Here is a 14,966-nt window from a genome sequence, read left to right on the forward strand (position 1 = left end):
GATCAGTGGTGGGGGGAGGGAGACGGGCCTGATCGTTCTCTGGTTGGGGGGGAGGAGGGAAGTGAGGCCAGATCGTTGTCTGGTAGGGGGGGAGGGAGGAGAAGGCGGGTCAGATGTTCCCCGGGGGCGGGGGGGGGGGGGGTTGAGTGAGGTCAGATCATTGTCTGGGGGGTAGGGGGAGGGGTGAGTGAGGCCAGAACATTCTCTGGGGCGGGGGGGGGGGAGGGAGATGAGTGAGACCAGATCGTTGTCAGCGGGGGAGGAGGGGAGGGGAGGGAGATGGGTAAGATGTATCTGAGGTGGGGGGGGGGGGCAGATGGATCTCTGGTGGGGGGGGCAGATATATCGCTGGTGGGGGCGTGGGGGGGCGCTGGGGGTCCACTGCCACTCTGCGGGCGATCGGTGGGGGGGAGGGGGGCAGGGGTGGCGATCGGTCTGGGTAGGGGGGTGGGTGGATAAGGGGGACAGTGATGTGTGTGGGTAGTGGGGGGGTGGATAAGGGGGACAGTGATGTGTGTGGGTAGTGGGGAGGTGGATAAGGGGGACAGTGATGTGTGTGGGTAGTGGGGGGGTGGATAAGGGGGACAGTGATGTGTGTGGGTAGTGGGGGTGGTGGATAAGGGGGATAGCGATGTGTGTGGGTAGCGGGGGTGGTGGATAAGGGGGACAGTGATGTGTGTGGGTAGTGGGGATGGTGGATAAGGGGGACAGTGATGTGTGTGTGCACCCTCGCTCCCGCTTTTCGCACACTGAGCCACTTTCTCCACTTTCTGCGGTTCGGGAGCGATCTGACACGGGCGCGCGTTTTCAAATTTTTTTCTAACTGCGCATGCGCAGTTCAGAGCTCCGATCGTTTCGGCCGCGTTAAGCCCCGCCCACAGTGCGAATGGGACTGGAGATGGCTGAGAGTGTATGGGGGCACCTGAAAGCAGATTTCCAAGTCGGATCTGCATTACGCCCAGATTCAGCACTTAGAATGAAAATAGTAAAATCGGGCCCTTAGTGTCCCAAGTTGTGTAGGTTAGGTGGATTTGGCCATGCTAAATTGCCATTTACTGTCCAAAGATTGTGTAGGTTAGATGGATTAGAGGGATACATGTGTGAGGTTATGGGGATAGGGCAGGGGTTGGGCCTGGATAAGATGATCTGTCGGAGAGTTGGTGCAGACTCAATGGGCCAAATGGCCTCATTCTGCACTGTGGTGATCCTATGATTGTATGAAAGTGGAATGAGAGCTCTTCTCCCCAGGGGGACACATTGCTGAGATTTGAAGTCATGCTCTAAGTCTGGATTTAGATGTATTTGCTTGACAGCTACAACTTTGGTGTGAAAAAATGATTATTCATGAGACTTACCCTGGGTAAGAAGCATTCCTTACCTCTGACAGTGGGCAGAAGTCCTGCCAATGTTGTTCTAAAACAACGCACATGTTTATGTTTTGCTTTTAACATAATAAAACACCCACAAGCCCAGTTACTCCGCAAAATCTGACACCAATCCATAGAAGGAAATATTGGGACCCAAAAACTTGGGAGGCTGCAGAGAGGCTCGTAAAAGAGGAGTGGGGGGTAGAGAAGTGTAGGGAGGGTATTCTGGGGTTAGACAGAGGCAAGTGAATGGTGGGGCAATGAAAATCATGGCTGCACAAGAAGCCAGAATGGGAGGAGAGATTTCAGAGTGTTGTCGGGCTAGAAGGGGTTACAGAGATAGAGAGGGGTAAAGCCAAAAGAACACTAAAGGTGCATGGGAGTCTCACAAAATGACTCCCACTCTATTCTCCTATGTTGTCTCCTCTTTGTGGGTTGAGCTTCTTTGGACTTCCTTGGGTGGCACGGCGGCACAATGGTTAGCATTGCTGCCTCACAGCACCGGGTTGAATTCCAGCCTTCAGGTTGGCTGGTTCAAAACCTCTAACCGGATGAAGACCTTGTCTGGATGAAGATTCAGCAAAATCTTGGCGTGTATCTGAATGTCAGCATTCAGATTTCACTTTGGACCCCCAGACATGAGGAATGATACATGTGTTCAATATACTTCACACAAGATCATATTGCTGTACAACATTTTGGTGTGTCCAACTCTGGTACCAAGTTTAACTCTTTGTCTTCCCTGGAAAAATCAGGCTTCTGCTGGAGAGCAACAAGCTGTGTGGCAGAGTTTGAGGAAAAAGAAGGAAAATTATCCAGCATGACTTGGGGTGGCACGGTGGCACAGTGGTTAGCACTGCTGCCTCACAGCGCCAGGGATCCGGGTTCAATTCCGGCCTCGGGTCACTGTCTGTGTGGAGTTTGCACATTCTCCCGTGTCTGCGTGGGTTTCCTCCGAGTGCTCCGGTTTCCTCCCACAGTCCAAAGATGTGCGGGTTAGGTCAGTTGGCCATGCCAGATTGCCTTTTAGTTCCCCAAGTTGAGTAGGCAAGGTGGATTAGCCATGGTAAATGTGCAGGGTTATGGGGATAGGGCAGAGGTGTGGGCCTGAGTAAGATGCTCTTTTGGTGAGTTGGGGCAGATCCAATGGGCCAAATGACCTCTTTCTGCCCTGTAGGGATTCTCTACTTTTTATCAAACCAGATATACTTCCTGTCCAATCAACTGAGCAACAACATGATCCCATTTCTGTAAGTGTCGTCCTAATTTACCTAACTCCTGACTGAGAAGGGTGGTGTGGAAAACTACAAGGGGTTGGAGAGGGGTGGTTGTGGGTTGAGTTGGGGTGGCGGGAGATGTGGGGGGTGGGAGTGGTGGGGAAGTACTGGCCAAAAATTAATCATGCATTCGTGATCTTTCATCTTATCGATACTTTTATGTATAATCCTGTGTGTTTTTGCCAATTTGTGCCAAGAAGAGACCATTCAAACCAGAAGTCATTCAGTCTCAGGATTGGAATTGGACTTAAACATAATATTCGATTCTACTGGATTAAAAAAAAAGTAGCCTTTCACTGCTCAGGATCGATTCAAAATCGTAATGAAGCAACCGACAGTTGTTTTGGTGACTTCGGAGTGATGGTGTAGCAGTGCCACATTGTCCAGGCTCTGGGGAGCTCTGGAAACCATGGGGAAAGTCACATTCACAGGAAATACCCCACCCAGTAGCTTTGACTAACGGACGAGATGTTTGTTTTGCAGAGGACTCTGGCAGGAAACTCACAATTGAAGAGGAAGAGGCAAAACGGATCGCGGAAATGGGGAAACCCATATTGGGCGAGCATCCAAAATTGGAGGTCATCATTGAGGAATCCTATGAGTTCAAGGTAAGAAGTCACTGCATTCCCATTTCAGATTGTGGACTGGCATTTGATTAATTGATAAGACTGATTGGATGGGATTTCTCAGCCAGCGGGATCTTCCGGTCCCACCAATGATGAGCTCCCCCCGTCACAGGCTCCCCAGCGAAGGAGGGTGCTAACCACGGGAAGCCTCATTGACAGTCATGGGACCAGGAGATCCCCCCGTTCGTCACCTCTGTCGCTGCAAAACGTGCCGCAGAGTGTGTGAAAAATCCCACCCTGTATGATCAACTCAAAATCAGCAATGAAAACAGGGCTGAGAATCCCGGAATGCCACATCAGACCAATTTAGAAATATGACAAGGACTGGAGCAAAGCAGAGAAGAATTGAGGCGAGCAGAGTTGTTTATTTATTAGTGTCACAAGTAGGCTTACTTTAACACTGCAATGAAGTTACTGTGAAAATCCCCTAGTCGCCACACTCTGGCGCCTGTTCGGGTACACTGAGGGAGAATTTAGCATGGCCAATGCACTTAACCAGCATGTCTTTCGGATTGTGGGAGGAAACCGGAGCACCCGGAGGAAACCCACGCAGACATGGGGAGAATGTGCAAACTCCACACAGACAGTGATCCAAACGGGAATCGAACCCGGGTCCCTGGCGCTGGGAGGCAGCAGTACTAACCACTGTGCTTTGTGATTTTTGAGGTGAATAATGAAGATATCTTCGACAAGTCACACAACCAATGAAGCGGTGCTGGTAAAACCTGAGACCCAAAGAACTCTACTGAGCAAGATTAGAGTTTGCTAATCTCGAATTAGCAAGAGACAGTTGGAATTTCTTGCGCACCTCATAAGAAATCATGATTTAGCAAGTCTGGTGTTGGTGGGAAAGATCATCGAAATAGACAAAGGATGATCTTTTTGAACCATTGTGCCACCGTGGTGAGCACCACTGCCTCACAGCGCCAGGGACCAGGGTTCAAATCCCGGCTTGGGTCACTGTCTGTGCGGAGTCTGCACATTCTCCCTGTGTCTGAGTGAATTTCCTCTGGATGCTCCGGTTTCCTCCCACAGTCCGAAAGGTGTGTTGGTTAGGTGAATTGGCCAGGCTAAATTCTCCCTCAGTGTACCCGAACAGGAGTGTGGCAACTGGGGGATTTTCACAGCAACTTCATTGGAGTGTTACTGTAAGTCTACTTGTGACACCAATAAATAAACTTTAACTTAAAGAGACTTTAACTGGATGTGGAGTAATGGTGCAGTGTTGAATGTACCACCCATGCCTCTAGAGCAATGTTAACATGGAGATCTATGATTGCCAATGCCCTCTTAGGGGCTGGTACCTGAGGAGGGAGAGAGATAATAATAAATAAGATAGAAGTAATTTACTTAACCACAGACTTGGGTAGCTGATGAAAGTTCCCAGTGAAAGATTGAATTAAAGATAAAAAGGATGTATTCGCTGTTTGCAACCTCTACTTTATTGTGATAAAATTATGGTTACAAGTCTCTGAGATTAATTTAGAACACTATTATAAGGTCTTCATTGTATAAAGACACATGAGTAAAGGGAATTATTTTACGTTTTGGAATATTGGAGCCACATGTAACTTTGTAGCAAAGGAAATTTGGGGTGTGGGTGATGTTGGCGGGGCACATTTATTACCCATCCCTCACCGCTCGGAGAACATTGAGGTGAGCTTTTAGCTATCACGAGCCCCTTGCTTTCAAGAAGGTCTTTGGCTGTCCCATTTTTGGGAAAGCAGGATTTGCACTCACCTCACGTCTGCATTCCCGGACCCTGGCATGTCCGCCAGGGTCAGGATCACTTGAATGTTCAGCGCCCAGCTATAAGACCATAAGACCTTAAGACATAGGAGCAGAATTAGGACACTCGGCCCATCGAGTCTGCTCCACCATGGCTGATATTTTTCTCATCCCCATTCTCCTGCCTTTTCCCCATAACTCCTGATCTCCTTATTAATAAAGAACCTTTCTATCTCTGTCTTAAAGACACTCAATGACCTGGCCTCCACAGCCTTCTGCAGCAAAGAGTTCCACAGATTCACCACTCTCTGGCTGAAGAAATTCCTCCTCATCTCTGCTCTAAAGCATTGTCCCTTTAGCCTGAGGTTGTCGCCTCTGGTTCTAGTTTTTCCTATGCGTGGAAACGTCCTCTCCACGTCCACTCTATCCAGGCCTCGCAGTGTCCTGCAAGTTTCAATCCCCCCTCATCCTTCTAAACTCCAAAAAGTACAGACCCAGGATCCTCAACCGTTCCTCATACGACAAGCTCTTCATTCCAGGGATCATTCTTGTGAACCTCCTCTGGAACCTTTCCAAGGCCAGCACATCCTTCCTTAGATACGGGGCCCAAAACTGCTCTCAATACTCCAAATGGGGTCTGACCAGAGCCTTATACAGCTTCAGAAGTCCATCCCTGCTCTTGTATTCTAGCCCTCTCGACTTGAATTTGCCTTCCTAACTGCCGATTGAACCCACACGTTACCTTTAAGAGAATCTTGAACAATGACTCCCAAGTCCCTTTGTGTTTCTGATTTCCCAAGCATTTCCCCATTTAGAAAATAGTCGATGCCTCCATTCCTCCTTCCAAAGTGCACAACCTCACACTTTTCCACATTGTATTCCATCTGCCACTTCTTTGCCCACTCTCCTAACCTGACTGGATTGCTGCTTGCATCAGGAGGAATTTCTTCAGCCAGAGAGTGGTGAATCTGTGGAATTCATTGCCACAGAAGGCTGTGGAGGCCAGATCATTGAGTGTACTTAAGACAGAGATAGATAGATTCCTGGCACAGCGGTTAGCACTGCTGCCTCACAGCGCCAGAGCCCCGGGTTCGATTCCCGGCTTGGGTCACTGTCTGTGTCGAGTCTGCACATTCTCCCCGTGACTGGGTGGGTTTCCTCCGCGTGCTCCGGTTTCCTCCCACAGTCCAAAGATATGCCGGTTAGGGTGATTGGACATGCTAAATTAACCCTTAGTATCCTGGGATGTGATAGGTTAGAGGGATTAGCAGGGTGACTAAGCAGGGATAGGGCCTGGGTGGGATTGTTATTGGTGAGATTCAATGAGTTGAAAGGCCTCCTTCTGCACTGTAGAGATTCTATGATTCTATGATTGGTAAGGGGATCAAAGGTTACAGGGAAAAGGCAGGGTAATGGAGTTGAGAAACATACCAGCCATGATTGAAGAGCGGAGCAGACTCGATGGGCTGAAAGGCCTAATTCTGCTCTTATATCTAATGGTTTTATGGTTTATCAGGAGCCCACCTTGGGAAATGGAGGGAAATCAGTACTGGCGGCTTTTCTGAAGTGGACTTAATTTGCTTCATAACTGATTCTAGTCCCTCTCCTCCGTGTGCCATAGCGGTGATGTAGGTCAAAAATGCTTGGTGTTCCAAGTGGCCAGGGTTGCTGCGTTGGCAAATCTATTATTCAACATATTCCTGTTGCTTGCATCTCATTAGAATAAAGTTGCTTGTGGCTGGCAAAACATATTGAATGGCTGACATCAGTTGGAATGGGAGGCCCCAGAGGTGGTGGCAGGCCCTGGGAAACCAGTGGAATAGCTGTTGGCGCAACATTTGCCATGGCTTATCAGGGGCACGGTGGCACAGTGGTTAGCACTGCTGCCTCACAGCGCCAGGGACCTGGGTTCAATTCCGGCCTCGGGTGACTGTCTGTGTAGAGTTTGCATGTTCTCCCCGTGTCTGCATGGGTTTCCTCTGGGTGCTCTGGTTTCCTCCCACACTCCAAATGACGTGCGGGTTAGGTTGGTTGGCCATGGAAAATTGACCTTTCATGTCAGGGAGACTAGCAGGATAGATATGTGGGGCTATGAGGATAGGGTCTGGATGGATTGTGGTCAGTGCAGACACGATGGGCCAAATGGCCTCCTTCTGCACTGTAGGAATTCTACGATAATCCCATCTAACCCACACATCTATGGACACTAAGGGGCAATTTAGCATGGTCGAGCCTGCTAAATTGCACATCTGGCCCATTGAGTCTGCACCGACTATTCAAAAGAGCACCTTACCCAGGCCCACATCCCGGCCCTATCCTCATAATCCCACGCGTTTACCATGACTAATCTACCTATTGGACACTAAGGGGCAATTTAGCATGGCCAATCCACCTAACCTGCACATTTTTGGACTGTGGGAGAGAACCCACGCAGACATGGGGAGAACGTGCAAACTCCACACAGACAGTCACCCGAGGCCGGAATTGAACCCGGGTCCCTGGCACTGTGAGGCAGCAGTGCTAACCACTGTGCCACCGTGCCTGGGATGGAAAACTCACACCTTGTTTGTCATTGTCCCCGTTCCTGTGCTTTGTCTGTGCTCTCTGAACTCCTGCCAGTGTTAGAGCGGTGAGACATCTGCTCCTTTCGTGTTTGTCACTGACTGTATCCTACTGTTACATTACACATTAGGACACAGAATTCTGGCTGTCAACTCATCCAATTATGTTATCAGCAGCAATGATTCTATTTAAAGAGGAATCAGAGCATTAAGATTAATCTTTTTTTTGTTGGCAGTCTGATTTCTAAAAGCGAACCTCGCTAATTATTTTAAGCAGGGAGGTGATATCAGGAATGACATATTTTAAAATGTGATTTAAAAACTATGACAAAGCACCAAGATCGAGAAAATTTCTAGACCCCCTTGAATCAAGCGTCTGATTAAATTTTTTGCACACGGCTGCATGATGACACAATGATTAGCACTGCTGCCTCACAGCGCCAGGGACATAAGAACATAAGAAATTAAGAATTAGGAGCAGGAGTAGACCATCTGGCCCCTCGAGCCTGCTCCGCCATTCAATAAGATCATGGCTGATCTTTTTGTGGACTCAGCTCCACTTACCATAACCCTTAATTCCTTTACTGTTCAAAAATCTATCTTTGCCTCAAAAACATTCAATGAGGCAGCCTCAACTGCTTCACAGGGCAGGGAGTTCCACAGATTCACAACCCTTTGGGTGAAGAAGTTCTTCCTCAACTCAGTCCTAAATCTGCTCCACCTTATTTTGAGGCCATGTCCCCTAGTTCTAGTTTCACCCGCCATTGGAGACAACCTCCCTGCTTCTATCTTATCTTTTCCCTTCATAATTTTATATGTTTCTATAAGATCTCCCCTCATTCTTCTGAATGCCAGTGAGTATAGTCCCAGTCTACTCAGTCTCACCTCATAAGCCGGAATCAACCGAGTGAATCTAGGGTTCGATTCCCGGCTTGGGTCACTGTCTGTGCAGAGTCTGCACGTTCTCCCCGTGTCTGCGTGGGTTTCCTCCGGGTGCTCCGGTTTCCTCCCACAGTCCGAAAGACGTGCTGGTTAGGTGCATTGGCCATGCTAAATTCTCCGTCAGCGTATCCGAACAGGCGCCGGGGTGTGGCGACTAGGGGATTTTCTCAGTAACTTCATTGCAGTGTTAATGTAAGCCTACTTGTAACTAATAAATAAACAAATGCACTTTTACTCATTTGGCAACACCTTGATTTTTCTAGATTGATTCTTTAATACTCTAATGTTTGGCTTACGGTCGTCATGGCAACAGATAAATCCCACGTATTCAGACAGCAGGAGTTAATGAAACGACGATAAATGCTGGCCTATCCAGTGATGCCCATGTCCCACGAATGAATAAAAATATATCGCAGGTTGCTTTTCTTGCTTTGGGCTAGGCTTACAAGTGGGCCTACACAACAGAACACCAGCTTGTGATTGGAGGAGCAGTGAGTAACGGAAAGGTGAGTGGTGATAGTGATTGAGGTCTGAGAACCGGAGCAGGGCGAGGCAGATAGGCTGAGTGAGAAGTGAACCCGATACTGGGTTGAGGGGGAAGACGGGGGGAGGTGATGGAGGGAGGTGCAAATGGCACTGGGGGGACCACGAGGCGCTGAGGCCAGGGGTGGGAAGCGAGGTTGGAGGCAGGGAAGGCTGATGGGAAGCTAAGCTGGTGAAGTGGAATGGGGAAGGCAGCAAAGGGAGAGATGGAGAGGGGCTATGAAACGCAGCGAGATGGGGTGGGAGGGAAAAGAGGGACTGTGGGGGGGGGAGAGAGGGACTGCGAGGGGGTAGAGAGGCTGTGAGGGGGTAGAGAGGGACTGTGAGGGGGGAGGGAGGGGCTGTGAGGGGGGAGAGAGGGGCTGTGAGGGGAGAGAGGGACTGTGAGGGGGAGAGAGGGGCTGTGAGGGGGTAGAGGGGCTGTGAGGGGAGAGAGGGAGTGTGAGGGGGGAGAGAGGGGCTGTGAGGGGAGAGAGGGAGTGTGAGGGGGGAGAGAGGGACTACGAGGGGGGAGAGGGACTGTGAGAGGGAGAGAGGGACCATGAGGGGCTGTGAGGGGAGAGAGAGGGGCTGTGAGGGGAGGGAGGGGGGCTGTGAGGGGGGAGAGGGACTGTGAGGGGGAGAGAGGGGCTGTGAGGGGGGAGAGAGGGGCTGTGAGGGGGGAGAGTGGGGCTGTGAGGGGGGAGAGAGGGACTGTGAGGGGGAGAGAGGGACCGTGAGGGGCTGTGAGGGGAGAGAGAGGAGCTGTGAGTGGGTAGAGAGGGACTGTGAGGGAGGAGAGAGGGGCTGTGAGGGGGTAGAGAGGGGCTGTGAGGGGGTAGAGAGGGGTTCTGAGGGGGAGAGACGGACTATGGGTAGAGAGGGACTGTGAGGGAGGAGAGAGGGGCTGTGAGGGGGTAGAGAGGGGCTGTGAGGGGGTAGAGAGGGGTTGTGAGGGGGAGAGACGGACTGTGAGGGGGAGAGACGGACTGTGAGGGGGAGAGAGGGGCTGTGAGTGGGTAGAGAGAGACTGTGAGGGGGAGAGAGGGGCTGTGAGTGGGTAGAGAGAGACTGTGAGGGGGAGAGAGGGGCTGTGAGGGGGAGAGAGGGGCTGTGAGGGGGGAGAGAGGGACTGTGAGGGGGAGAGAGGGACTGTGAGGGAGGAGAGAGGGACTGTGAGGGGGAGAGAGGGACTGTGAGGGAGGAGAGAGGGACTGTGAGGGGGAGAGAGGGGCTGTGAGGGGAGAGAGAAGGGCTGTGAGGGGGGGAGAGAGGGGCTGTGAGGGGGGAGGGGCTGTGAGGGGGTAGAGAGGGGCTGTGAGGGGGGAGAGGGACTGTGAGGGAGGAGAGAGGGACTGTGAGGGGGAGAGAGGGACTGTGAGGGGGATAGAGGGGCTGTGAGGGGGTAGAGAGAGACTGTGAGGGGGAGAGAGGGACTGTGAGGGAGGAGAGAGGGACTGTGAGGGGGAGAGAGGGACTGTGAGGGGAGAGAGGGGCTGTGAAGGGGTAGAGAGAGACTGTGAGGGGGAGAGAGGGACTGTGAGGGGGAGAGAGGGACTGTGAGGGAGGAGAGAGGGGCTGTGAGGGGGGAGAGAGGGACCGTGAGGGCTGTGAGGGGAGAGAGAGGGGCTGTGAGGGGAGAGAGGGGGGCTGTGAGGGGAGAGAGGGGGGCTGTGAGGGGGGAGAGAGGGGCTGTGAGGGGGGAGAGAGGGGCTGTGAGGGGGCGAGAGAGGGGCTGTGAGGGGGCGAGAGGGACTGTGAGAGGGACCGTGAGGGCTGTGAGGGGAGAGAGAGGGGATGTGAGTGGAGAGAGAGGGACTGTGAGGGGAGAGAGAGGGGCTGTGAGAGGGGAGAGAAGGGCTGTGAGGGGGGAGAGAGGGGCTGTGAGGGGCTGTGAGGGGGGAGAGAGGCGCTGTGAGGGGGAGAGAGAGGGGATGTGAGTGGAGAGAGAGGGACTGTGAGGGGAGAGAGAGAGGGGCTGTGAGGGGAGAGAGAGAGGGGCTGTGAGAGGGGAGAGAAGGGCTGTGAGGGGGGAGAGAGGGGCTGTGAGGGTCTGTGAGGGGGGAGAGAGGCGCTGTGAGGGGGGGAGAGAGGGCCTGTGAGAGGAGAGAGGGACTGTGAGGGGTGAAGATAAGAGTTGCAAGGGGGGAGTAAAGGGCTGAAAAGGGGTGAGGGGGCTGCGAGGGGGGGAGAGAATCACAGAGTCATAGAATCCCTACAGTGCAGAAGGAGGCCATTCAGCCCATTGAATCTGCACTGACAACAATCCCACCCAGGCCCTATCCCCACAAATTTACCCTGCTAATCCCTCTAACCTACGTATTCGCTGACACTAAGGGGCAATTTAGCATGGCCAATCAACCTAACCTGCACATCTCTGGACTGTGGGAGGAAACCGGAGCACCCGGAGGAAACCCACGCAGACACGGGGATAACGTGCAAACTCCGCACAGACAGTGACCCGAGCCGGGAATTGAACCCGGGTCCCTGGCGCTGTGAGGCAGCAGTGCTAACCACTGTGCCACCGTGCCGCCCCAGGGAGAATCCACAGTGGACCCTGGTGGTTTTGACACATGGTGCAAAACAATCGATGGTGTTCTTGGGGGTAGAGAGACACTAAGCAGTTCTCCTAATTCCAACTCAATAATCCTTACTGGAAGATTTATGTACTATCGTCAGATGCAGACACGACTTTACTCCCTTGATTACTGCTGACTGGTGATGCACTTGGCAAATGAAAAATGGCTATTTGGGTGACATAACTGGGGTTTGTTTCTCTCAGAAAGGAACAGGAAGGAAATCAGAGGAACATGCTTGCCTGCCAAACATTTTTTTAAATTACAGTGACGAGAAATGTTTAAATTATGAGGCTCCGTCGTTATTTTGGTGCTAATAAAACCAGGCCAGGGTGTAGGCCGCTCAACTTGCTCTCTTAACTTGCTGCGGATATCTCTAACGATGATGAAATCTCATTAAGGCTTGCTGCAATTTCCATTGATACTGAGATCCGCAGATGCTATAATAGCACTGGCACCCCCTCCTGTGTCTCACATCCAGCTTCATTGGGCAACATGTCACCAGTGCAGCTTTACAATGATGAGATAAGGCTTGAGCTAACTTTAAAGACACCTTAATTGGTGTCTGCTAGCAGCTGGGAATTTAACGTCTTGTTGGAAACAGTCTGCTAATTAAAATACAAGGTTTATTCCAGCTCGCCCACCAGAGACAGGGCTCCTACTGCTGTGCAGACTGCTGCACTCGCTCACCTGCAAGACACGGGCTGGCACAGTGGTTCACACTGCTGCCCTCACAGCGCCAGGGATACGGGTTCAATTCCGTCCTTGGGTCACTGTCTGTGTGGAGTTTGGATGTGTCTGCGTGGGTTTCCTCCGGGTGCTCCAGTTTCCTCCCACAGTCCAAAAGATGTGCAGGTTAAGTGGATTGGCCATGCTAAATTGCCCATTAGTATCCCAAGATGTGTTGGTTAGGTAGATTGGCCATGCTAAATTGCCCCTTCGTGTCCCAAAATGTGCAGGTTGCGTGGATTGGCCATGCTAAATTGCCCATTAGTATCCCAAGATGTGTTGGTTAGGTAGATTGGCCATGCTAAATTGCCCCTTCGTGTCCCAAGATGTGTAGGTAAGGTGGATTGACCATGCTAAATTGCCCCTTAGTGTCCAAAGATGTGCAGGTTGGGTGGATTAGCCATGGCAAATTGCTCCTTCGTGTCCAAAGAGTTACAAGTTAGGTGGATTGGTCATGCTAAATTGCTTCTTAGTGTCCAAAGATGTGCAGGTTAGCGGGATTGGCCATGCTGAATTGCCCCTTAGTGTCCAAAGATGTGCAGGTTAGCGGGATTGGCCATGCTGAATTGCCCCTTAGTGTCCAAAGATGTGCAGGTTAGCGGGATTGGCCATGCGAATTGCCCCTTAGTGTCCAAAGATGTGCAGGTTAGGGGGATTGGCCATGCTAAATTGCTTCTTAGTGTCCAGAAATGTGCAGGTTAGGTAGATTGGTCATGTTAAATTGTCCCTTAGTGTCCCAAGATGTGTAGGTTAGGTGGATTGGCCATGCTAAATTGCCCTTTAATGTCCAAAGATGTGCAGGTTAGGGGGATTGGCCATGCTAAATTGCCCCTTTATGTTCAAAGATATATAGGTTAGGTGGACTAGTCATGGTAAATGCGTGGGGTTATGGGGATAGGGTGAGGGGGGTGGTATGCTCTGTTAGAGAGTCAGTGCAGACCTGATGGGCCAAATGGCCTCCTTCTGCACTGTAGGGATTGTGTGGATTCCCAAGGCTCCATTCCCCACGACAGGCAGAAGTGGTGGAATTGATGAGCTCACGGCAGGCGCGTGGAAAGCTGCGAGTTCGGAGAACACGCGGCGATTTTATAAATAGTTCTTCTCATCCTCAAAAATAGCGCCTGCTTATTGTAACGCTCGCAAAGAAAACAAACAGAACATTTGACAAACTGCTGCCTTAATTAGTGACAATATAACGACAACAATTAAACCCACTCACAGCAATCGGCACGCTTTCTGGAAAGTAGCAATGTCAAGCCTTCTTCCAAAATAACAACCATTTTGTTTGGGTATCATTTTCACAGCACACTTGCAAATTATAACCCTGACGATTCCCGCACCAGCAAGGAGGGGCACTGGAAAGCTTGCTGAGCAGCCCACATGACTGGCAGCTTAATCTGTTTACCAGAGCGACTGCTCAATCAGAGAGCATTGAGCTGCCTTCCTGGACAGTGGATTCATTAAGTCCCAAGTAAGGACCAACCCTACTGCCACTGGGGCAAAACCAGACACCGGGGAGGGAAGGGTGGGGGGGGGGGGGGGGGGGGGGCGGTGGATGGGGGAGAGGCATCTGTCCTTAACTGGCCCCTTTGGCCCATCAGAAGCCCCCCCACCGCCCCCCCGACTATCAAGGTGCTTACCCCACCCCACCCTTGCCAGGCTGCCTCTACCTGCCTCATGGAATCATAGAATAGAATCATACAGTGCAGAAGGAACCCATTCTGCCCATCTGCACCGACCACAATTCCACCCAGGTCCTATCCCCATAACCCCGTACATTTACCCTAGCTAGTCCCCCTGACACTCAGGGGCAATTGAGCATGGTGCATTGGCCATGCTAAATTCTCCCTCAGTGTACCCGAACAGGCGTCGGAATGTGGCGACTAGGGAATTTTCACAGTAACCTCATTGCGGTGTTAATGTAAGCCTACTTGTGACACTAATAAATAAACTTTACTTGAACTAACGCACACATCTTTGGACTGTGGGGGGAAACCGGAGCACCCGGAGAAAACCCACGCAGACACGGGGAGAATGTGCAAAATCCACACAGACAAAGACCCAAGCCGGGAATCGAACCTGGATTCCTGGTGCTGTGAGGCAGCAGTGCTAACCATTGTGCCACTGTGCTGCCCAAACCTCTTACGGCTGTGCAGTAAAGTCTACCTCGCTGATGGGGGTGAAAAGGGAATAACAGAGATCGAGAATTGAAACACAGGCCAAGTGTTCTAGCTTTCACATGAAACACCTGGGGCTGGAGAGAGTGAGGTAACCAGACAACTGAGGGATCGTAGCAGGATGTATTCTTCCCTCCAGCTTTATATTGAACAGAACAGGAAAACTAAGCACGAACAAAATAGAAGAAACAAACACATGATGAGTCCATTCAGGCTCCTTGAGGTTTAAATTTAGCAAGGCCGCATCTGGAGATTAGCATATTATTATTTTTTTATTCATTTGTGGGACATGAGCGTCGCTGGCTGGCCAGCATTTATTGCGCACCCCTAGTTGCCCTTGAACTGAGGGATGAGCGGCACGGTGGCACAGTGGTTAGCACTGCTGCCTCACAGCACCAGGAACCCAGGTTCAATTCCCGGCTTGGGTCACTATCTGTACGGAGTCTGCACGCTCTCCCTGT

At 51.3% G+C, this 14,966-nt stretch overlaps 1 protein-coding gene across 6 annotated transcripts in view; it reads left to right on the forward strand.

Annotated features, from left to right (window-relative positions):
• The window catches only part of slc8a3 (solute carrier family 8 member 3), a 470,313-nt gene that overhangs the window by 411,418 nt on the left and 43,929 nt on the right, over positions 1–14,966 (forward strand). For all 6 annotated transcript variants that reach the window (XM_078233408.1, XM_078233411.1, XM_078233409.1 and 3 more), the window contains one exon: positions 3,128–3,252. In XM_078233408.1, the coding sequence (XP_078089534.1) occupies positions 3,128–3,252 (125 nt within the window). The remainder of the gene's footprint in view (positions 1–3,127; positions 3,253–14,966) is intronic.

Source organism: Mustelus asterias, chromosome 18 (genome assembly GCF_964213995.1).
Source record: "Mustelus asterias chromosome 18, sMusAst1.hap1.1, whole genome shotgun sequence".
NCBI lineage: Eukaryota > Metazoa > Chordata > Chondrichthyes > Carcharhiniformes > Triakidae > Mustelus > Mustelus asterias.